Genomic DNA, 23557 nt, shown 5'->3' with positions numbered 1-23557 from the left:
CATCCCTCGTTGTGGCAGCTCTCACATACCAAATACAAGGACCAACGGCTAAAAGACAACGTCTGGGCAGAAGTTGCCGATAAAGTTGGAAAACCAAATGTATCTTAGCTTTTTCCCCGTACATTTGGAAAATAACTTCATCTTCCATCTCTTCAACTAGAAGATATTTAATTAACCACCTTCTTTTTCTACTCAGTTTGCTGAAAGCCATTTTCTCGCGACACTATACATTCTTTGAGACACTTTCGCCACGTGACTGCTGTCTCGTCGAAAATCGCACAGAGACCGACGCTCGAAGCAAAATGATACACCCACTACTATCGTGGAGCGATAATTGTTGATCAGTCATCGTACAGCGATGATCATGATAAGCGCACCGAGCAAAAGGTACCTTTAACAGCGCTTTCTGCATATACTCCTCAAGTATGCCTACAGGCGCTATAGGCCATAACATAAGAAAGAAACGTGTGCCACAATCTCTGTTTGAGGCCGTTTTGCTCCTCATGGAAGTCAATTATACTCCAAAATCCTTCTTTATCAAATATCACCTGCATTAGAGTGCAATTCAAATCAATAAAATTTCATTAACTGGCATGAAAGAAAGATCACCGAATCCGAGACGATGCCTCCTTACTCCTGGCGTGGCTGAGGTCTAGATGAGAATTCAAGATTTCCATTTTGCCAGTGCGACCTTTGCCACAATACTACCTTTCCGTTTGTGTTCCTATCTCCTCCTTGAGCACAACTGGCTGTCCGTTACGATGCTTTCAACACAACTGTCAGTTTTTTTGTTTTTGTTTTTGTAGGTCTCTGAAAGTGTCTGTGAGCACCTGCCAGCAAAGTAAGGTGAGATAAGATACATTCGCTTACTGTTGTTACGGCAGCGGCAGGTTTCCTTCCAAAACGCCTTGATAAACATAAAGCTGCATTACAGACTCCTTGCATTATATAAGGAGGCATCATGAAAGAATTAGATATGTCAATAAAAAGAAATTAATAAAATCAAGTGTAGGGACACTTTATAATACGGGAAAGAAAATATATATATATATATATATATATATATATATATATATATATATATATATATATATATATATATATATATATATATATATATATATATATATATATATATATATATATATATATATATATATATATATATATATATATATATATATATATATATATATATATATATATATATATATATATATATATATATATATATATATATATATATATATATATATATATATATATATATTCTTATTTTATTTCTGGGTTCCACAATTTACTTACAAAAACACTTTTTTTACTGATTCCCACATCGTAAGGAGAAGACGACGAAGAGGTCAGAGCAAGCAGCACTAAAACACTACATAGGCAAGAAGCAAGTCATATGATTGTTTGGCTTCCCTCATAGGACGTCAGAGAGCATTACGACCCGCCTTAATTATGTAAGGAACGTGACCTACGTCAACAGTAGCGACATCATTCCTGAATTAGAGGGATTTGCAATATGGTGTAAAACAAAGTGCTCGGAACGACGAAGAAACAATGAATTCATGCGTAATATTGCCGTCTGATCTAAAACTGGATTAGCCTCTTCATTATATCCACTGCTTTCAATTCACTCTCTCATCGACACAACATAACAACCAACAATTTCATTCCATTTTTACTCCTTCATAGCTTCCTAAAGTGCCTTCTGCTGCGGGTTTTCCTTCAAACACATTGAATTTCGTGTACAACTATCCTTGTACCTCCGTCTCCTTTTTTCTCCACAGCCGCACACTTTCCCCCATCCAGTCCCTCCTCTTTGTCTTACTCCTCTCCCAAAAATCCCCCCAGCTGGTTCAGTTTACGATGCTCGTTGGACAAAAACCATCCCACCCAATACCAAGGAGCGTCGGCGAGAATGTATGCGACTTTTATAATACCTTTACTGCCCGCGACGACCCCCCGGGGACCCATTTTTGACAGCAGTTTGAGAGTTGGTCAAAGAACGGCCTGTGTTCTCCCATCCCCAGGCTCCGCATCCACCATTTTACTTGAGAATGTTTTTCTCCCTCTCTTTATTGCAGGGGATGGACCTGGACGGTGTGAGGGGATGGAGGATGGAGGAAGAGGGGACGTGTAGGGGTAAGCACAGTAAGGATGGTGAGAAGTGAGGGAGGAGTCAGTGATTTCTCCCTTGACACCATGAAATGCTCTCAGCCACTTCCTTAGTATGAATTGAGTGACAAATAAAATGTTTACAGCGTCGTAACTTTATTCTTAGTCTGTGGAAGGCCGGCAGAGTGAAGCTGAGGCCACACAGTAAGCTAAGCGTGTGCAAGTTACTTACTACTTACGTTTACATTTATGCATAAGATAAATTGACAAAAAACAAAACTTACATAAAAATTTCAGAATCCCTAATCTTGTAAAAGTCCGAAGGGTAATGAAGAATGGATAAGTTCATAATTATATCATTTGATTGTTCTTAAGGCTCCCAAGTTTCTTTTTTTTACCATTAAAACGTTAAAAAGTCTGATCCCCTCCGTTCATTCAAACAACATGTATGTTTCTTTCATACAGCAACATTATCCCACATAGACATTTATTTTCTAAGAGCAAAGCCGACCTCACTCCTTTATGTCTCTTACTCCACCATCTAACAGTATTCCAACCTCGACTTTCCCCCTCAACGCTCCTTCTACACCCTTAACTAAACATCTTTTACCTTTAAGGGTCGCCTCACTCAAGCTCATCCATTTTTTGTCACGGAAAGTTTAATTGAAATTGAAATCTGCTGCTCTTGGTGACTGCGAGCGAGAGTCTTGAAGGTAATAATTACTAGACGCACTTTTTTTTTTCAAAACCCTCTCCCTAGTGACTTTTCCATCCCTTTTCTTACCTCTTATCTTCTATTCTCATATTCTGTCTTCTTTTCGTTTATGCCTTAAGACTTCCTCGTTCATTGTTGCCCCATTTTCACTATCCCTTCCTCTTTATAAGCCATATGTCTCTCTCTCTCTCTCTCTCTCTCTCTCTCTCTCTCTCTCTCTCTCTCTCTCTCTCTCTCTCTCTCTCTCTCTCTCTCTCTCTCTCTCTCTCTCTCTCTCTCTCTCTCTCTCTCTCTCTCTCTCTCTCTCTCTCTCTCTCTCTCTCTCTCTCCTCACTGCCACTTAAGAACGAATGATATATTATACTTTTAAAATAAGTCTTAAATGATTATTCATGTACAGATGTGTAAAACAAAAAAGAATAAATATTACGTTACATGGAAGAAAAACTTGCTCATATACAATACTCATAGCGTTACTGGATACAGTTGTTGTTATCTATGTCAGTAAATGCTTTCAGAAATGGTTCTCATGCATTCTGTATATTTTAGTGTCAAATATACTACATTAATCACAGCACTCGAAAAAAATACGACAGATAAGTATAATTCCCTTTAGTTAAGCAGAGATATAATTACTCCATGTAAACCTCATGTCCCATTTGATCTTATACATCCCCTTTCCCCCCCCCCTCATGTTCCTAAATACCTGCGGCCAATACCCAATTCCCCAATCGGCGTTTGGGGCGCTTCGGGGTTATTGCAGGGGGCAAATGGGCGCCGCAGGGGGGTGATAATGACTGTAAAATGGAGGGTGATGGGGAGGCGAGCGTTTATGGTGAGTCCTTGGAGGGTTCAGAGAAGACACGAAGAAGTCATAAGGGTTCGCCATCAAGACCCTGACGCTCGTGGACAATCGCCCTAACTTGCTCAGGTCCTAGCATCTGTCCCCATGGTCTAGGTCTTGATACCCTCATGCCGTCTCTTCATTTCTTCGTACTAATACGGATACCAAGTACAATTTCATTCCTACTCTATTTCCTCCTTTATTCTATTCTAATTCTTACGCTTCTCCTTATTCCTGGTCAGTCCCTCGCCTTGATACCTCCATGGCGTCCCTTAATTTCTTCCTATTTCTACGACTATGAACATTCAACTCCCCTTACTCCCTCCTGTTCTCTTTTTCCTTTTCCCACTCCTAGATCCCCGTTCGTTCCGCCTCCGCAATTTTCTCCTTATCCTTTCCATATCCTACCTTCATTCCTTCTTATTCCATTGGTTACGAACATTTTCATTCCGGTTTCTCCCTCCTCCCTATTTACACTATTATATTTTTGCCCTATCTGCTTTTTACTCTCTCTCTCTGTCTCTCTCTTTCTCTCTCTCTCTCTCTCTCTCTCTCTCTCTCTCTCTCTCTCTCTCTCTCTCTCTCTCTTTGCTTTCTTCCAGTCATCTATCGTTGTTTCCTTTACTCATTCACCTCTGGCCGTCTCCTTCTCGCTTCCTTACAATTATTATCCTCTTTGCTTGTCGCTTTTTTTTTTTCCCTTTCATCACTTCCTTCTCTCTCCCCTCTTCTCCTTCCCTTCCTCTCCCCTCCACCCTATCCATATCAAACCATTCCCTGACTGTTTCACCCCGCTCCCCTCTCCATCCCTCCCTCCCTTCCTCTCATTCCCTCGCTCTCTCCCTCTTCTCCCTCCCATGACCTTAATAGCGTTACTGCAGGGAGGTCAGAGGGGATGAGCAGCACCTCTCTCTCTCTCTCTCTCTCTCTCTCTCTCTCTCTCTCTCTCTCTCTCTCTCTCTCTCTCTCTCTCTCTCTCTCTCTCTCTCTCTCTCTCTCTCTCTCTCTGCCAAGGCTTACATTTCTGTCTCGCCACAAGAAAATTAAAACAGCACTTCACTTCATATTACAGTAAATGCTGATGGAAATGCAATAAATAAATACAATATACCTTCTAAAGTCACGATGTGCGATTACAGTGCCAGTTAAAAAGAAAGGGACGAATCGAATCAATAAATCAGAAGAGAGCATGAGAAAGAAAGGAGGAGAAAAAGAAGGTGGTACAAAATGACAAGAGGCTGAACGGAAAGGGGAAAGTGACAGCAAGGAAGGAACGATCACTGGAGGGGAGGAAAAAAAAAAAGAAAGAAAGGATGGGTGGAAGGTAATGGAATTTCTGGAGGAACTGGAGGAAAAGGCGGAGAAAAGAGGAGACTCTTAAGGCAAGTGATGGGGAAGACTGTACATACATAGAGTATCTGTGGATGACATTCGTAAGATAATGAAAAGGAGGTAAGAATGAACAATGAAACATGTTATCAAAAGAAGAATAAGTAAAGAATAGATAAAAAAAAATGAGATAAAAACAACCAATGTTAAAAAAAAATAATAACAGACAAGAATAAACATTTGGAAAATCAAATTATTAATAAAACTTTCAAGACAAAACAAAAAAGAAGAAATTAACCAGTGATAGAAAAGAGACAGTCAGCAAATGAGTCAATGTGCTTCATTCTCTATTTCTTAAAAGTGTTTGGCATCCTCCTTAGTCAATTGTGTAGGTTAACCCTTTCAATACTGGAACACATTTTTACCTTGAGGTTTGTGTGTCATTAGATCATTTTATAGGCATTAGAAATAGTCTATACAGGTCAAAAGATTAATAGCCAGAATCTTCACTATTTAAATCCCCCACATGAGTTTCTGAAGTTACATAAAACCACCAAATAGTAAACAGAATGCATTGAAACGTGTCAAGGTACTGAAGAGGTTAATGACCAAATGACCACTACTCGTCCCTTACACCATCTCTACTATTCCCTGACACCCTTGCACCCTCCCTGGACACCCTAATCGCCATTGACAACGCTTTCCTTTCCCTGTTGTCAAGTTTTCATCTTCTTACGCTTTCCACTTTATACTTTTGTTATTATTTGTGATTTTTTAAATATGTGGGTCATTATTTTTTTTTTGTGTGTGTGTGTGCCTTAAGGTATTCTCTTTTTACGATTTCTTACATTATATCTATTATTTTTCATGCATAAGTAAACGCACGCACACACACACACACACACACACACACACACACACACACACACACACACACACGAGAGAGAGAGAGAGAGAGAGAGAGAGAGAGAGAGAGAGAGAGAGAGAGAGAGAGAGAGAGAGAGAGAGAGAGAAACAGAAACAGAAACAGAAACAGAGAGAAACAGACAGAAAGAGAGAAAAATAAATCCGGCAGATACCAGTAGTAAAATGAAGGTCAGTGAAAGGCCAAGAGTAGCCGCGACCATTGCTGAAAGGAGGAAGACGACGACGAGGAAGAAGAGGAGGCCAAGGAAGAGAAGATCGACGAGAAAGGGTAGTCCTGATCCACTTAAGATGAAATAGCGTCACTAATGAAGCCGTCTACACATTGTTACCTGCTAAATGACCTCTTACAGACTCGGGCGCACGCAAGTAAGAGAAAAAATGGACACGTAAGTCATAAAAAGTGGAACAATAAGGAGCAGCGAAGCCTCGGGGATACGTGGCAGGAACTATGAAACTAGGACGATTATAAGACGAAAGACTCAGAAATGTACTGTCTTGAGGGAGATACTGCTGCTGTTGCTATCTTGTTTATTCATCATCACATCTATTTTGAAGCTTTTCGTAAGATTTTATTTTTTTTCTCTTTAACTTCGATCATTTGTGTCTGATTTTTCTATCTACTTGCATGTGTCGTCCAATCTCTCTCTCTCTCTCTCTCTCTCTCTCTCTCTCTCTCTCTCTCTCTCTCTCTCTCTCTCTCTCTCTCTCTCTCTCTCTCTCTCTCTCTCTCTCTCTCTCTCTAACACAGTATATTTCCTTACTCATATGTTATTGTAGTCGCGGGAAGAACAGTACCTCATGCAAAACACTTAGGACTAATTTCACAGCTACTTGAGTCTCAGAGTCCCATGCTGAATTTGAGAGAGAGAGAGAGAGAGAGAGAGAGAGAGAGAGAGAGAGAGAGAGAGAGAGAGAGAGAGAGAGAGAGAGAGAGAGAGAGAGAGAGACACACACACACACACACACACACACACACACACACACAAGGAGACACGCTTACATGCTACCCTGCCTATTTTACATTCTAAGCGTGACGTTCAATTACATTTTTTACCTCACCAAGGTAGTGCATCCTCTTTGTAGGAGATTTCTGCCGATAATAACAGTGATTTCATTTGATTACGGGAGGAGGATGCACTGAGGGGCCGTGTGGGCGTCCGAGGCGGCGAGCCATCGGACCCGCCACAGGGCAAGGAGACAAGCCCGCGCCGCTCGAATGCCTGTCATACCCGTGAAGAATCAGAAATGAATGAGTTCTTTATTAACAATCTGGGGCGAAAGGAAGACCATCTAGGGCCATCCTAACTGACCAAATGAACATGTGTGGTCGAGGCGTTAGGAGGGTGAGGATTAGGGTGACAATGACCGGGGGAGGAGGAGGAGGAGGAATACAAAGGAATACAAAGGAAAGCCAAACAGCAACAGACCTGTTGGTCTTTTCGAGGCTGTTTGGTAACTACTTCTAACTGGCTACAGAGGAGGAGGAGGAGGAGGAGGAGGAGGAGGAGGATAGGTAGGTGGTAGTGGAGGAGCTGAAACGTATTAGCTACAATATCCTAAGACTGTAAGAATATGATTCACTTTAATCTGTGTCTCAAGTAAGTTTTAAGCAATGTGATACACAAAATGTAAGCGATATATGGGTTCTGAAACTCAAACAGAAGCCTACGAGTTGAAAGCAATAAGTATAATGTAAATATTACAAAGTTCACTTAGCGAGAGATCAGCGACACATGGACGTGAGTCAAAGAAAATAGAAAGCGTAGAAGATCCAGTTTCAGTTTTTCTTCTTTTACGCAAAAGAAAAATATCAATGTATTATAGAAAATGAAAAACGTGGAAGATAAAATTGCATTTCTTTCTTTTACCTAAAATTGCCTTTCCTCTCACATTCCTATGAACCATTCGAGGAAAACGCTGAGAGCAGATTGACAATAGGAACTTAGATGAACCAAGAATAAAAAAAATTGATAGATGCTGCTTTCATTTTTTATCTTATCAGGAGGATGCAGGTTTTCGCCCGCCCACATTACTTTCCATCACCTCGCACACTCCTCGTCTCTTTAAGACACCTCTTACAACACAGGGAAATGTGAGCCGCAGTCTACTGAGCTTATGGTAATAAGCAGATAATGGGTATAGTGGTACAAGAATGTGCTAAAGTATAGGAGAAAAACTTATGGAGAGAGAGAGAGAGAGAGAGAGAGAGAGAGAGAGAGAGAGAGAGAGAGAGAGAGAGAGAGAGAGAGAGAGAGAGAGAGAGAGAGAGAGAGAGAGAGAAAGCATTATTGCCCATACTGCAAAGAAAATAAATTATTTAAAATAACAAACATTTAGAGCCATAAAGTGGAATACACACACACACACACACACACACACACACACACACACACACACACACACACACACACACACACACACACACACACACACACACACACACACACACACACACACACACACACACACACACACACACACACACACACACACACACACACACACACACACACACACACACACACACACACACACACACACACACACACACACACACACACACACACACACACACACACACACACACACACACACACACACACACACACACACACACACACACACACACACACACACACATACACTCTGCTACACACACAGTCAGATTGGGTTGTATTTGCACGTGTTTGCTCATTAAAAACCTCAATTGGAGAGGCAGGAAACAGTCAGCCGGAGTGGCGGTATTATCGTGAGTTGATCGCAGTACAACAACCCCGACCAGCACAGTGACATCCTTCTCCTGCCGGTAATTGCCGTGCTGACAACTACGAACCTACACCCTAAATGAAGCTTATCTAGCCCATTATCTCTAATCTCTCTCTCTCTCTCTCTCTCTCTCTCTCTCTCTCTCTCTCTCTCTCTCTCTCTCTCTCAATAATACTTGCAGTTTAAAGAGAAATATTTTTTAAAAGATAATTTCCACAAAGAACGACGTCATTTTATGCATAGTTGTGTGTATGTGTTCGCGTCCTGCTATGCCTACGTAATGCAGTATAAAAGATTCATTATATAAGCTCACGCGGCATTATCCAATGGATTTATTATATTCCCAATTAATCCGTCTGGTTTGATTTATTTTCATCCCGTATTTACGTATATGGACGTGTAATGGGCTTATATGCACGAACAATGGCCGTAGGAAAATGTCGCTGGTATCTTTGAGAATTTGCGCGACCCTGGACTTTCTTTTATTCGATTTTGCTTAATTTTTCTCTAAAGTAGAATTTTTTTTTTTTTTCATGAAGGAAAAAAAGCAGATAATCACAGCTTATCAAAATGCCGCGATGTACTAAAGACATACGAGTCTGAAAAAGTTGTGGGATGATTAGTACTTATGAGACAGGAATGTGTGACGGCCTGAACTGATCAGTATCCTGAATAACTGACTATCAATTTAAGACGCTGCAACATCATGGTTTGGTTCTTCACACCACTTAACTAATGTTGGTTTCGTTGTTCGGCGGTGGAAGACTGCATGTTACTGCATGACTCCCTCCAGTTGTGCACGCGCCTGGCGCAAGATGTGTTTATGATCCATGGGTCCATGTTGCTACCAGCGAACTCTTGACAGCTTTCCAGTGCGTCAGTGTCATACAAACCTCCCTTGATCACAAAAATAAAGAATTATTAATGCCGATGAGCATACGGCTTGGTATTAGCGGCCATTTCTCTAACACGCGGCAAGCTAACAATTGCCGCATTTTTATTTCTTAGTAGCGTCTTCACTGCATCATTTAAGATACTTGGAATACAATCTGATGATGTATTTTGGGAGAGCGAAATAAAGTACGCTTACTAACGGCGCTAAAATAAGAGTATCGGAGCGTTCTGCCGAGTGTTGCTACAGCAGCTCAGTGACACCACGTGAATCAATATCGTACTGATAGTTCAATACCGCGTTGTAAGGGATGCATTTCTAACTGTGCATATTACTCATCAGGAATAGATCCCTTTCCTTTGTCACAGCGCGCCGATAATTTTAAATTTGATCTTGATAGTGATTGTAACGATATTTGTGGGTTAAGGAAGTCATATCTTGTGAAGCTAAGAACGTTTCAGGTGACAAAGAAGACAGTTTTAATAATTATATAATCATATTGTTTGCCCGGCTATCATATCAAACTACGTGTTGAGAAGGAAATTGATTCTGCTTCATGCTCGGATGAAAGTACCACCGCCGAAGAAAATCAAACTACTAATGAAGTGATGCACCATAAGAATCCAGATACACAATGGTTATCAGGGACATGGTAAAAAGATAAGGATGAAAACTGACTAACCTTATTGATGTTGTTGATGTTCTGGGTGTTCGTGTACTGGTCGAAGCCCAACATGCAGTCTGAATAGCCATTCTCCGTTTTGATTCCGGTCCCAGGTTGGCCACAGAACTGTCCAATGTTTCCGATGTTTCCAATGTTTCCTATATTTCCAATGTTACTAATGTTGTCGCGGTACCACGGATACATTGTGGCTGATTACAGAGTTAACACTTACAGAGTTACAAACACGGCGACACAACTAACACTAAGCACTCACACAAGACACAAGTAACCGGTAAGTCTTGACGACTGCGAGTCAACGTCACGTTCAACAAGAACACAGGCACGTCAAGTCCTGTTCTCCATCTCAAACTGCTCGGTCACTACCGCCTCACGGACGCGCTCACTGGACTGTCTGGACACCAAAAGCTTTTTTTACTCCACTTCTTTTTCGGATGAGTCTGAAGGTGATGCGCCAGACGGAGCACTGGAGTCTGGGATCCAGTTGGCGCCACGGACGTTCACAGTTGAGTGTCGCCGTCAGCAGGAACACCAAGAGCGGCAGCTGCGGTAGATGCGGCGCCGCTGGCTGTGTGTCGCTCTCCTATCGTTCACCGCCACCTGAAACAATATGAAAAAAAAGTATCAATTATCTGTTAATGCTGCAAAGCTCGCTTACTAAAAAATAAACCTGACGGTCGGTGACAAGCAACGTTCGATTAAATGTAGCTTGGGACGCGTCGTCGCCTCCACAGGTCTGATGACCTTCCTTGCCTTGCCAACAAGGCCCACGCCGCGTCCCGCCGAGAGAAAAACATGTATTTGTAAAACCAAATAGCATAGTGATATATCTGCTTTCCTCAAACTAAAATTGTGTTTCTCTTAAGAAATATATCGAAGCAACTACGCAATACGTTTTTTCCTCACCAAAAAAATAGATGAGATTCTGATAAACAACGTTACAATTCATTCTTTACCGTCGCCATAAATATTTCTTTTACAGTACACTTTTACCTAGCGGATGGGGAAATATTTTGTGGTGGTGCATTTAGGAAGCACCTCATATCTCCCTGAAACTCACCATAAAGTCAACATTTCACGACTCTAGGTGGCCCAGACACCAGTTTATCACGAGACTCGTGGCTTCGGCAAGCATGAAAGAGAAGGAATGCTGGCATCGAGTACTTCTTTCTTTTCTTGTGATCTCACATAAACTTATCTCTTGCACTGTCACTTTTCCCGCATTTCCAACTGTTCCGACACGCCCGTGCATTTATAGTCCGTGCTGCCTTTCATCACATCATCACTTGTCCATAATCGCATCAACTGACCCCAGCCTTTCATTATCCCCTTACCGTCTGACATCACACGCTGTATTCTTTTTGTTAAGTAATAATGAAAATCAACTTTCTTATCCCTACACACCGCTAGTTATCCCGTTTCATTAATCTTACTGTTTCATCTCATCCCTTTTACTCGCGCTCCTAATTCCTGTATCATGCACATCTAAGATTTACCAAGTTTGCCGCTTTTTTTTTTCCAATTTCGGTTACTTTCATGACTTAAAAAGTGACTTACTCTTAAACACAATGAACAAAAGAGTCTCTTTAATTAATCTGTAGTAAACAAAAAAAAGATCAATCTAAAAGATAAATATTATCGGGATGGAATAATTGTACTAAAAAAAAAAAATTCGAGGGAAAGAAAAACTAAGAAAAAATAGACGAACGTGTGTTATAGGAAATGAGGATGAGGGTGAAGTGGGCGGGAAGAGAACGAGCTGGGGGAGGGATGAGGAGCTGTTTGGGTTTGGTTATTAATTATGTGGTGATGAAGCAAAGGTGCTGATCGCCGCTTTCCGTGACTGGTTCGAATGTGAGCTGGAAAGGGAGGAGCAGCGGAGATACAGAGGGAGAGAGGGAGAGAGAGAGAGAGAGGGGGAGAGAGGGAGAGGGAGAGAGAGGAAGAGGGAAGACAGAGGATGGGAGGAGGGAAGAAAGACGGGGAACGATCAGGGGGATGGAAAGAGAGAGGAATCATTAACACTTAGGGGAAACTTATTCTTCCCCTTTCACGCAACGCGCCGAGATGAAAGATGAAAGATGATAGATGCACGAACTTAATTAGATTATGAACAGAGAGTCCAATAAATGCATCCTTCCCTACATACACACACACACACACACACACACACACACGAACGAACTAACACAACCATCCACACACGCACACGCATCCACAAATGAACAGGTAAAAAGTGGTGATCAGATACGCCAGTCTATTTTTCAGGAAGTAGACTTTTCAGTGAGTCTCTCCCCCTCTTGTTCTCTATCCCTTCATCTCCCACTCTCTTCCTCTCTCACTCTCTCTCCCTGGCTGTTGACGCTTCGCCACCACGAATCGGGATTGTAAACTCCAATCATCTCCTGTTCCATTTTCTCTAATCCTCCTGTCGACGGCACAAGCTTGGATACAAATTAATATCACTTCAGACGAGAATCCAATTAACTAAGTGATGCGACGAGCTCGTGTTTCGAAATGCGTCTCTCAGTTTCGAGGTGTGGTGTTTTCGCCTTTAGGTAAAAGAAAAACTGATTGGAAAAAAGAGAGGTCTGACAAAATAAAATAATCTCAGTTATACTGCGAACGTTGAAGAACATCCAAGGTTCATCTTCTACGTGGTGTTAATTTTATATTCACGCTTCGCATAGATGATCTGCTACCGTATATTTGTCATTTTGTTGCCACGCGTTTCTTTTATCATTTATACTTATCCGTAACTTTGATTTGGTTGAGTGTATTACGTGCTTATCTATCTCCCCCGTCTCGTCTCTTAATCTAGTAATCTTTCACTTTTCACTTCAATCCATTTCTGTATTTTATTTTTCCCCTCCACACCTAATTCTCCCTGACTAATGAAGCTGTTACTTTTGACTAGATTAGAACAAGCTGATGACTACAACGCCGTATCCCCACCATTATCTCTCCTTTTTTTTCTATGTACTTAATTCTACACTTTATTTCTACCGTGCAGTTCATTTTCCTCCTCACTAACCTATCCCTAACCAGCCCTCCTCCTTCTTCAGATGTTATCGCGCCACGAAAATCGCTTTATCGGCCTTGGGGGAGAGAGCTGTGCAGGAATCAGATGCCCCACTCTGAAAAGTTTTAATGGGGAGAGAATGATACTGTGAGGCCACGCACTGCACCCCCTCCATCCTCTCTCTCTCTCTCTCTCTCTCTCTCTCTCTCTCTCTCTCTCTCTCTCTCTGGTGTCTCTGAAAACGTCAAGACTCAAAATATTGTTGTTTTTCCGTGCTACAGAATGTCTCTCAGTATTAGAGATGTAAATGCTTCATTAGTACTGGATAAATATAGTGGCTTTTATGTGTACCTCACTAAAAATTAAGTAAATATTTAACTACAAAGAAGCGAAGAGCCTGAGTGTTGTTGTCATTCTGTGTTATTTTCCAGTCTTAAGTAAAGACTACCCCTCGGTATTAGATATTTACGTAGATATTTCACAATTGTTGGGTAAAGATATAGTAATTATCTAACTTAAAATTTAGTTGTCTCAATAAAACCTATACAGACTTCATTTATTCTTTTTATTTACTTATATACTTCCTTTATCCTCTATTCTTATCTAAAACCAACAGAAGTCAGTGGATGAATACACGCGGAAAACGAGTTGCTAACGTCACAAGATAAAAAAGTATGTGGAAGGACTGAGTGACGGGCCAAGTGGAGGCTTTGTATGGGTTCCCTGACGAGGTAGAACACGTCAGTCGAGCTGGAGAGTAACCTAAGTTCCTGGCTTCCCTCGATCCGGCCACGCCCATCCTCCCTCCGCCTGCAGCCACTTCCCTCTTGCTACTCTGCCCTGTTCAGCTCATTCCACCTCAGAGAACTACCGCCTTGCTGATCACTTCACTCTCCCTGAGCATGTGTTTTTCTCCGTTTGTAAATGTTCTCTCTAGTCTTGAGTTTTATTTGACTGATTGAATTAATTTTGCCCCGCTCATTCACGTTTACTTGCCTCTCTTATCTACTTCACTGTAAGTGGTATTTTACGCAGCAGGTCATTATAACCTTTTTTACATGCGCACACCTCCACTCTTTCATTTAATGTTCCATATACATTTTTTTCTAATGCCGGTCAGTGACCCAACTCACCGGAGATTCCACATTTCTTACTTTTTTATCCAGGTACCAGCTCATAATTTCTGAAAGACAGCCATTGCAAGTCATTCCACTCACAGGCGATCCCTTGGAGTCTTGCTCTGATCACAGTGTTCCGATGTAGCGTCTAGAAAGTCTACTTAAAAAAATTACGTTGAAGAAATAAACGGGAATAATAATCGTCTTGCAATTTGTCTATTAAAACATACAAGAAAGGACGAAGGTAGTTTCTTAGGTCCAAGACTCCCGTTCACCGAGGAACACTCATCCTCCACTTGGGAAACCAGTTCCTTATGACAATAATCACTCAAAATTAAAAAGTTAAGTACATAATTTTTTGTCAAATATTGTGATTGTAACCATTGTCTATTCATAAAAAAATCACTCTATTGCGTCGTCAGTATATTGTAAAAATTACAAATAATTTCAAAGCGATCACTTTTACAGAACTCAATCAATGCCGGTACAGTCAACTCCGAATATCCAGAGAAACGAAAACAATAAATATAGAAGCTTTAATCATAGGAAGGTATGATTTGCTCTCAGCACAGCGTCTCACATAAATATTGCCAAAGGATAACAGATGCTGAACCTTCAGCATTATAAACCTGATCGTTATAAAAAAAAAAAAAAAGCAGGGACTCACAGCTGAATATGCGACACTCCAGCCGTGCCCGTCCCATCACTACACTCTGTCATAACTGATCAAATGTGACCAAGCATAGAAAACTAGGAAAAAGTTGATCACTATGGGAACATTAGCCTTTCCTTTATTCTGAAGGAGACCAAATCCCGACTGTGCCACATAAGGAATTCGATGCATTACTGCCCTCCAGTTCTGTGTCACACCACTCACATCTAATAAATTCTCAAGGTATGAGAAGACATCCCCAGATGGGTGAGAAAAGAGCTGCGCTTTTTAATGAAACGCGTTTTTTTTTTTTTTGTAATTTCTACATGATACTAAATGGTTTAAAACTCCCTCGCTTTATCTATTTCCTGCTGCACCATCACACGCCATCAAGGAGACATGTCACCTCCACCTTAGATAAATAGATGAATAGATAAATAAAGAATGAGAAAAAATTGCGGGAATTTCAGCGAATCTGAAAGATTTTCAGATTTGTTCTACAATGAAATTAAGGAAAAGAATCATTTTCTAGAAACCTACAATACATCAAGCATTGCACGCCAGGAAAACAAGGCAAATCTTTCGCGGAGTACAGGACTGCAGTGCACTGTGGCATCGCCACACTCCAGACAGGTGCACAGACTGGGTATTTCATGCAATTTTCATCCTCTAGAAAGAGAAACATTTTCCTGTTTCATCTTGTTAGTCTAGCTATGTCATTATCTTGGATTTCCTTTCCTACAAGTGAAAGATTTGGATACATTTCTTGCATGATCATAAGCATAATATTCAGCAAATAATAGTTATATAAGAGCATTCTTGTCCCAGCCGAACTTTTACACAGTATTCTGGACAATACAATTCGTAGTCAATTATCTAACCTCACTAAGTGCCATCAAGGAAGACTGCAATAAACTCAACAGCGTGTCAGACCGCCGCTGAATGCCACAGCAAACCTTGATATTTTAAGGAAAGCTCCACCTCTTCGTTCTCGTCGTCGTATGGCATTTATCTTTTAATGGCTCAAGTATCAAGAAAATAAAGTTAGAACATATATATATATATATATATATATATATATATATATATATATATATATATATATATATATATATATATATATATATATATATATATATATATATATATATATATATGTGTATGTGTGTGTGTGTGTGTGTGTGTGTGTGTGTGTGTGTGTGTGTGTGTGTGTGTGTGTGTGTGTGTGTGTGTGTGTGTGTGTGTGTGTGTGTGTGTGTGTGTGTGTGTGTGTGTGTGTGTGTGTGTGTGTGTGTGTGTGTGTGTGTGTGTGTGTGTGTGTGTGTGTGTGTGTGTGTGTGTGTGTGTGTGTGTGTGTGTGTCAAAGATATACGGCAAAAAATCCACAGAAATATTACACAAATGGCCATGGACTAATATTTTTTAAGTGATAATATCATTTGACATGGACTTGTACCTTTGCCTCACCGTTATCACTAAAGGCTGCAGACTGTGTGAAGTGAGTGAGAGAATAGCTAAAATGAAATATGAAGATGAACAATGTCCTTATACAATAAATCTAGTGTATTCAAAGGCAATTATTTATGTGGATTTCAAAGTGTTATTTATATACAATGGTAATACAATGGTATGCTTCTTTATAATAAAACGAAATTATACACAAGACTGAAAATCAATGAAAAGGAAATGAGCAAAGAAACTGCAGCATCATGTCTCTTATAGGAAATAAAACCAATCGACAAGTTCATCGAGAATTTAAACATCGATTAACAAATAACAAGGATCCAGGCACACCTGTGATATGACTGAGACAGATACACGGAGCCTGACACCTCCGCTTTCAAGACATCTCACCCCCAACCGATTCACTTTCCCATTCTCCCTCGGAGACGAATGATAAAAAAATAAATAAATAAATAAAATCCACCTTATTCATATAAACATTCACACAGCTGTTTTCAACTACGCTCTTTACTTACTAAGCTATATCATTATCTTTATTCCATCCAATAGTTACACAAAACTGCTAAGAGAATAAGATACGGAGTTAATATCACACTCCTTTATAGCGACTTACTTGTATGTTACAGGTGGCAGCAGACAGGTGACAGAGAGCGCAGTGGAGGCCGTTGGAGATGTGGGCGGGATCAGTAACAGTGCCTCACGTGGTGTTTGAGGGCAGACTGAACTATTTTCTTGATCGAGCACAGCGACGCTGTTTGAACACTCTTGATGCTCCTTCAGAACGTGAGTCACTCGGAGATTTGTGAGGAGACGCCAGGAATGACCACAAAGACGTCAATGACCATTCCTTACACACAAGTCAATCACTTGCACACGTGCCAGACCAACACAGTCACCAGTGTTATACAGTCTCAAGTAGCAGAGCGTCGGGTACCTGGGGAAAATTAAAGGGCCGATGGGTGTCAGTGGAGAGAGAAGAGGAAGGGGATGGAGGAAGGGGGGGATAATCGGGGCACGTGCCGGGACCTCGTTACTGACACTCATTCGTGGCAACGCGCGTGCACAGGTACTATAACAACTACCCCACCTCGACCACTAGTCTGTGCTCAGTCCAGACACAGGAAAAGAGAAGACTGGGTCGAACGCGCGCGGCTGTGGTAGGGGAGAAAGAGAAGGGCAGGTGGCGGCGGGAGCGTCGATCGGAGGGCCAGAGGAGCTCCGTGTTGACAGTAGGGCCGCCCAGGCGAGAGTGAGTTGCTGCCCCGCCATCCCTCGCCGCCCGCCACGCTAATCAATTACCCCGTCACCCCACACGCTCCACGCCATGCCGCCAACAACACTGCAACACTGCCCTCGTGTTGCAGCTGAGACACATCACATTGCTTTCCCACTATGTTTCGAGTTATGACACAGTAAAACTGAATGTCAGAACGATCAGCGACAGTAAGACAAAAGGTTTGCAGCAATTTTCCTCTGAAACAGATGCTGCTTTCATTCCGCAACGGACAATCATACTAAGTTGTGGTGATTGAGTGGCTTACCTGAACACCTTGACTATGTTGTATCGCTTCTATTCTGCTGGACTTCACATAAATCCTTTCAGAAAGACTTTCAGCTTACAACTACACATCACAAGCTTAACTTACACCCCACTTTTCGTTATATATCCACACTACGCCTACGACTGTCATCGAGCAACACTCACTTATTTGAATAAACCCAATCCGAAAGTTATGACATCAGAAACGATTAAATGTGAAAGAGTTTGATATCTACCACTTGTACCATTTCATTATGACACCACAGCCACACACAATGTGTCGCACAAAAAATTTACATGTTAAAAAATGTGCACAAAAGGATGGCCCTTCACCATTCAGGTTAGTGGCATCCTCCAGCTCCGGGGCGCTCCGCCAGAAGCCCTACCGTGGCCCTTTGAAGCCGCAGTAAAACATTCTATTTGTATTTTTTTTTTTCAGGTAAAACACTTCCCAGGGACGGAAGTGTTAGTAGATCAGGCAGAGGACACTGATTACCAAGGCGGCGATTGGCAGCAGGGAAAGGACGAGCGGGGCGTGATGGAGCATGGCAAGGCGACGCCCCTCCCCACATCCGTTATTTTGCCTCATTTACAGTAATTTTTAAACCCGTCAGCTCTGATTTTTTGCAGATAATTATGTCAATTTTCCATTATGATTCGAGGCGTCAATTTCTCTGTCGTCTAAAAGACACGAAAACTAAGGATGGGGTCGGTACGAGCATACTTTATAGGCCCATTACAGCCAAAAAAGAAAACGTCCAGCATAACTAAGACAAACACATTCTTACCATTTTAAATTTTTATAACAATAGCTACAAGAGAACATTGTGGTGACTAAGGATCGGCCTGCCTCAGTACCAGTCACCAGCGAGAAGGCAGTGGGTCTACTCCTACATCTTCCATTAAAAAGGCCAGCTCCGAATCCACTATGTTTTAAGAGATGTGAATTCATATTTCCTTCACTTCGTGTCAATGTGTTCAACGCAAGGCAGGCTTCAGTAGCAGAATAAGGCAGCGAAACAACAGCCCAAGCTCTGCACTATTTTACGCAATTAAGCTGCTAAGTCAGTGTGTGTGTGTGTGTGTGTGTGTGTGTGTGTGTGTGTGTGTGTGTGTGTGTGTGTGTGTGTGTGTGTGTGTGTGTGTGTGTGCGCGCGCGCGCGCCAACGGGTGCCCCACTACCCCCGTCCCGTTTCAGGCAAGCAATATTCACATAAATACGACTTCATTTACCACCAGTCTCCATACCTCAGCATTCTTAAAAGATACTTACAGCTACAAAATCATTTTATTACAGCTAAACAATAAATACTTAGCTCCAATATGCTGAGCTCAGCATTTCATTACTATTATCAATATTATTATTATTATTATTATTATTATTATTATTATTATTATTATTATGATTATTATTTTTATTATTATCATTATTATTATTATTATTATTATTATTATTATTATTATTATTATTATTATTATTATTACTATCATTATTATTATCATTTTTATTTTCATTATTATTATCTTTATTAATATTATTATTACTATTATCATTATTATTATTATTATTATTATTATTATTATTATTATTATTATTATTATTATTATTATTATTATTATCATTATTATTATTATTACTATTATCATTCATTTTTAAAGAAAATAAAAAAGTTTCCTCTCGGGCAAATATTTCGAAGTCCAAATTTCATTACAAAGTATAAAAAGTAAAATTATATCATTACAACAGTGGAGTTCTAAGAAACAAGAGGCAATTATCTCTGCAGACTTTTTCTACTCTCTCTCTCTCTCTCTCTCTCTCTCTCTCTCTCTCTCTCTCTCTCTCTCTTTCTCTCATAGTATGTAAGAATGTATAGATGCAAACGATTGCATCTTTAGCTTTGGTTTAAGAACATTAAGAAGATTCTCCTCTGCCTTGCGCCGTGCGTGAATCTCTAGTTTTTGTTGCACTCCTCGGACTCCTGACTCATCCACTCTCCCCTCATTCTTTCACTCACAAAAGGAAACATGGAAACATGTCTCTCTCTCTCTCTCTCTCTCTCTCTCTCTCTCTCTCTCTCTCTCTCTCACACACACACACACACACACACACACACACACACACACACACACACACACACACACACACACACACACACACACACACACACACACACACACACACACACATATAGTGTGTGTGATACCAATAGAAATCAAGACAAGAATCATTACCACGTACCACTGTTCAGTTTACTACCTGATTCAAAAGATACATTCTGTCCAAACTGAGATACATCTTAATTCCAAAGAAACATTCTGAGTTTTCCACATAAATTCTCCTGTTTTCCGTTTTCGATGAATTTCAGCAGTTATCAATTTTAGGGTGAATTTGGGATAACAGAGCTCAAGCAACTCAATCTGCCGCGGCATGGCTTGTACCGGGTGGCGTAAGTGCTGTGCCACATCTTTTGACAAGGTTACGTAATAACAACCAAGCAGTGGCAGTCGATTAAGTTTTGGTTTTACATTGATAAATGACTGAAGATAAGCTTTTTCAGGCGATACGCCTTCACGGTCTGGCAGGCAAATCTCCAATCCTAGTTTCCGTTCCTTGACCAGCGCGTCAAGGTTACGCTAAAAATCGTGGGGAGAAAGGCACAACCTTAAACGTTGGTGGGGTCAGAAATATATATACATATATACATATATGAATATATATATATATATATATATATATATATATATATATATATATATATATATATATATATATATATATATATATATATATATATATATATATATATATATATATATATATATATATATATATATATATATATATATATATATATATATATATATATATATATATATATATATATATATATATATATATATATATATATATATATATATATAGAGAGAGAGAGAGAGAGAGAGAGATATATATATATATATATATATATATATATATATATATATATATATATATATATATATATATATATATATATATATATATATATATATATATATATATATATATATATATATATATATATATATATATATATATATATATCAGCTGAAAAGATACATCAATAGAAACAAGCCACTTTACAAGGTTTCCCGGAATGAGATAAGCACCGACGAACACTCACCGAAAACCGCCAAGCATCTTGAAATGAGAGCTTGCTTCCCCTCACAGATTACTGGCATCCTCTAAGGCCCAAGGATTCCTACGTCTCAGTTCAGAGTGGATGCAATGCAAAAAAAAAAGGACTAACAATAAAACCCTTCAGAAAAATATGTGTGTGTGTGTGTGTGTGTGTGTGTGTGTGTGTGTGTGTGTGTGTGTGTGTGTGTGTGTGTGTGTGTGTGTGTGTGTGTGTTTATATGTCCCTAATATTTATCAATCTAAGTGGTGGATAAGGTGGTGAGCGTGGGATCAGGCAGACGTCCACGCTTATGTTCAAATCCCACCACTTAACACTTTGAAGCTATGCCATTTGTCGAGGAGTTTAAAGTTGCCTACATGTCACCATGATACCCAGGTGGTTACACCAAAGACGAACTTGGGTGGTGATATAGAGCCTAATATAGGTACCACTATAAATAAAATTGCCTGCGTCATTAATGGGCGGAAGCTGAAGAGCGCTTCCCACATATACTCTTCAAGTATGCCTACAGGCGCTATAGGCCATAACATAAAAAAATATCTATCAGTCTATCCTTCAATATATATATATATATATATATATATATATATATATATATATATATATATATATATATATATATATATATATATATATATATATATATATATATATATATATATATATATATATATATATATATATATATATATATATATATATATATATATATATATATATATATATATATATATATATATATATATATATATATATAGATAGATAGATAGATAGATAGATAGATAGAGAGAGAGAGAGAGAGAGAGAGAGAGAGAGAGAGAGAGAGAGAGAGAGAGAGAGAGAGAGAGAGAGAGAGAGAGAGATAAATTGCAGGTCCTGCACATCATAGTCTTAATCGTTACACAAAGATAAATCCTCAGTTTTCAGCGTTACAAATATCAAATTATGAAATACATTCGCCATTCCAAAGTGAATGCTCAAAAAAAAATAATAAAATGAAATAAAAAAGAATGATCGTCACGCCATGAGGAAGGTCAAGGGGCTGTCCTTTCCCTCAAGGTCAGGTCCTACGTGGGGCAAAAGTTGCTCTTCAAGTTGGTTTGTGACTGGTATGTCCGTAAATGCCTCAAAGGGCGACATGACGCGATCAGAGAGAGGTTTCCAAGTTAGCTGATAAAAAATGGCGAGTACCAGACAAGGGATTAGCGGATGGTGTCGCAGACGCCTAGACCACTTTTGAACGTGGGGAGTTTTTGTCATGACATCACCACCATCACCTTGACCACTCCACTGCAACAGCCAACGTACCAAAGCTATCAACATCACAGCTTCAACTGCTCCACACTACACCATAACATGCCACTGCTACACGCGTGCCCCTCAACACCACCATCACCACCTCCACTAACACAATTTCAATGTTTCAAGTGTTCGTGCATCACTAATCTGGGAATTCAATGATTCGGCCAGTCACATCTTGGTGGTGTTAATGACACTGAAGCAAATCATAAGCGTGTCCAGTGAGTCTTCATTTTCCGCATTTTCAGTTATCTTCCATTCAGGATCTTCATTTTTGAGGCACAAAAATATATGGCTGCCAAGAGCTCCAGGAAGTCAAATAATAGTTAAAGTTATGGGTAAGACAACTAAGTAACAATTCTGAATCAATACCATAGTCACCATATTTTCAAATGCAGGGTAATACAAATCGATAGCATCTGAATTCAAGAAATAAATATTTCAATTTAATAGCATATCCTTTTCTGATGAACAGATGTTCACAGGACGCAAAACACTTCATGTTTCCATCAGAACTTTACATAAAAAGTCTGTTAGAATGTTACAGATGACATTTAACCACACTAAGGTGACAGGCAAGAACACCATCAGAATCATGTTTGTCTTTGTGTTGCAATCAGTCCCATCTGATCATCGCTATTTTGATAGCCAGACAGACTATCCCACAACGCCTCAATCATTCCAACGACAGCAGTGAATAATAACGGAGAAGGATCCTCATGACATGAAGTGGTCAACAGCTGGACAGCTGTCAGAGGAAGTGGGCGGGGCCACGCGGCGTCAGATGGGTTCAGAGTTTGGCAATAAACGCGGAGTCCAAAACACAGTTTACAGACATCACAAAACAGGAAGAAATAAGAACAAATCGTCAATTTCAGTCATTTTCTTCAGTGAGAGTTGTTTGCATGCACGAGGAAGAAAAATAATAAAGAAAACACGTTAACTTCTCATATGGATCATATACTGAATCAAAGATGATATTACACAAGATTAAGGCAAAATCC

General features: G+C 40.0%; 1 protein-coding gene and 1 long non-coding RNA gene across 6 annotated transcripts in view; one reads left to right on the top strand and one right to left on the bottom strand.

Moving 5' to 3' along the window:
• LOC123498392 overlaps positions 1-23557 on the top strand; it is a 55761-nt gene that overhangs the window by 26322 nt on the left and 5882 nt on the right. The gene's annotated exons all lie outside the window — the stretch shown is intronic.
• LOC123498391 (zinc finger protein rotund-like) overlaps positions 1-23557 on the bottom strand; it is a 538442-nt gene that overhangs the window by 509555 nt on the left and 5330 nt on the right. For 3 of the 5 annotated variants that reach the window (XM_045245489.1, XM_045245493.1, XM_045245492.1), the window contains exons 1-2: positions 17146-17776; positions 10277-10876 (exon numbers count right to left, since the gene is read on the bottom strand). In XM_045245489.1, coding sequence (XP_045101424.1) covers positions 10277-10462 — 186 coding nt within the window. In that variant the 5' untranslated portion in view covers positions 10463-10876; positions 17146-17776. Of the gene's footprint in view, positions 1-10276; positions 10877-17145; positions 17777-23557 lie in introns of those variants that run through there. The other 2 variants (XM_045245494.1, XM_045245490.1) reach the window with 2 other exon arrangements.

This window comes from Portunus trituberculatus, chromosome 48 (genome assembly GCF_017591435.1).
Source record: "Portunus trituberculatus isolate SZX2019 chromosome 48, ASM1759143v1, whole genome shotgun sequence".
NCBI lineage: Eukaryota > Metazoa > Arthropoda > Malacostraca > Decapoda > Portunidae > Portunus > Portunus trituberculatus.
The sequence above is the reverse complement of the archived record's forward strand: the minus strand, read 5'-3'. Positions and strand labels throughout refer to the sequence as shown.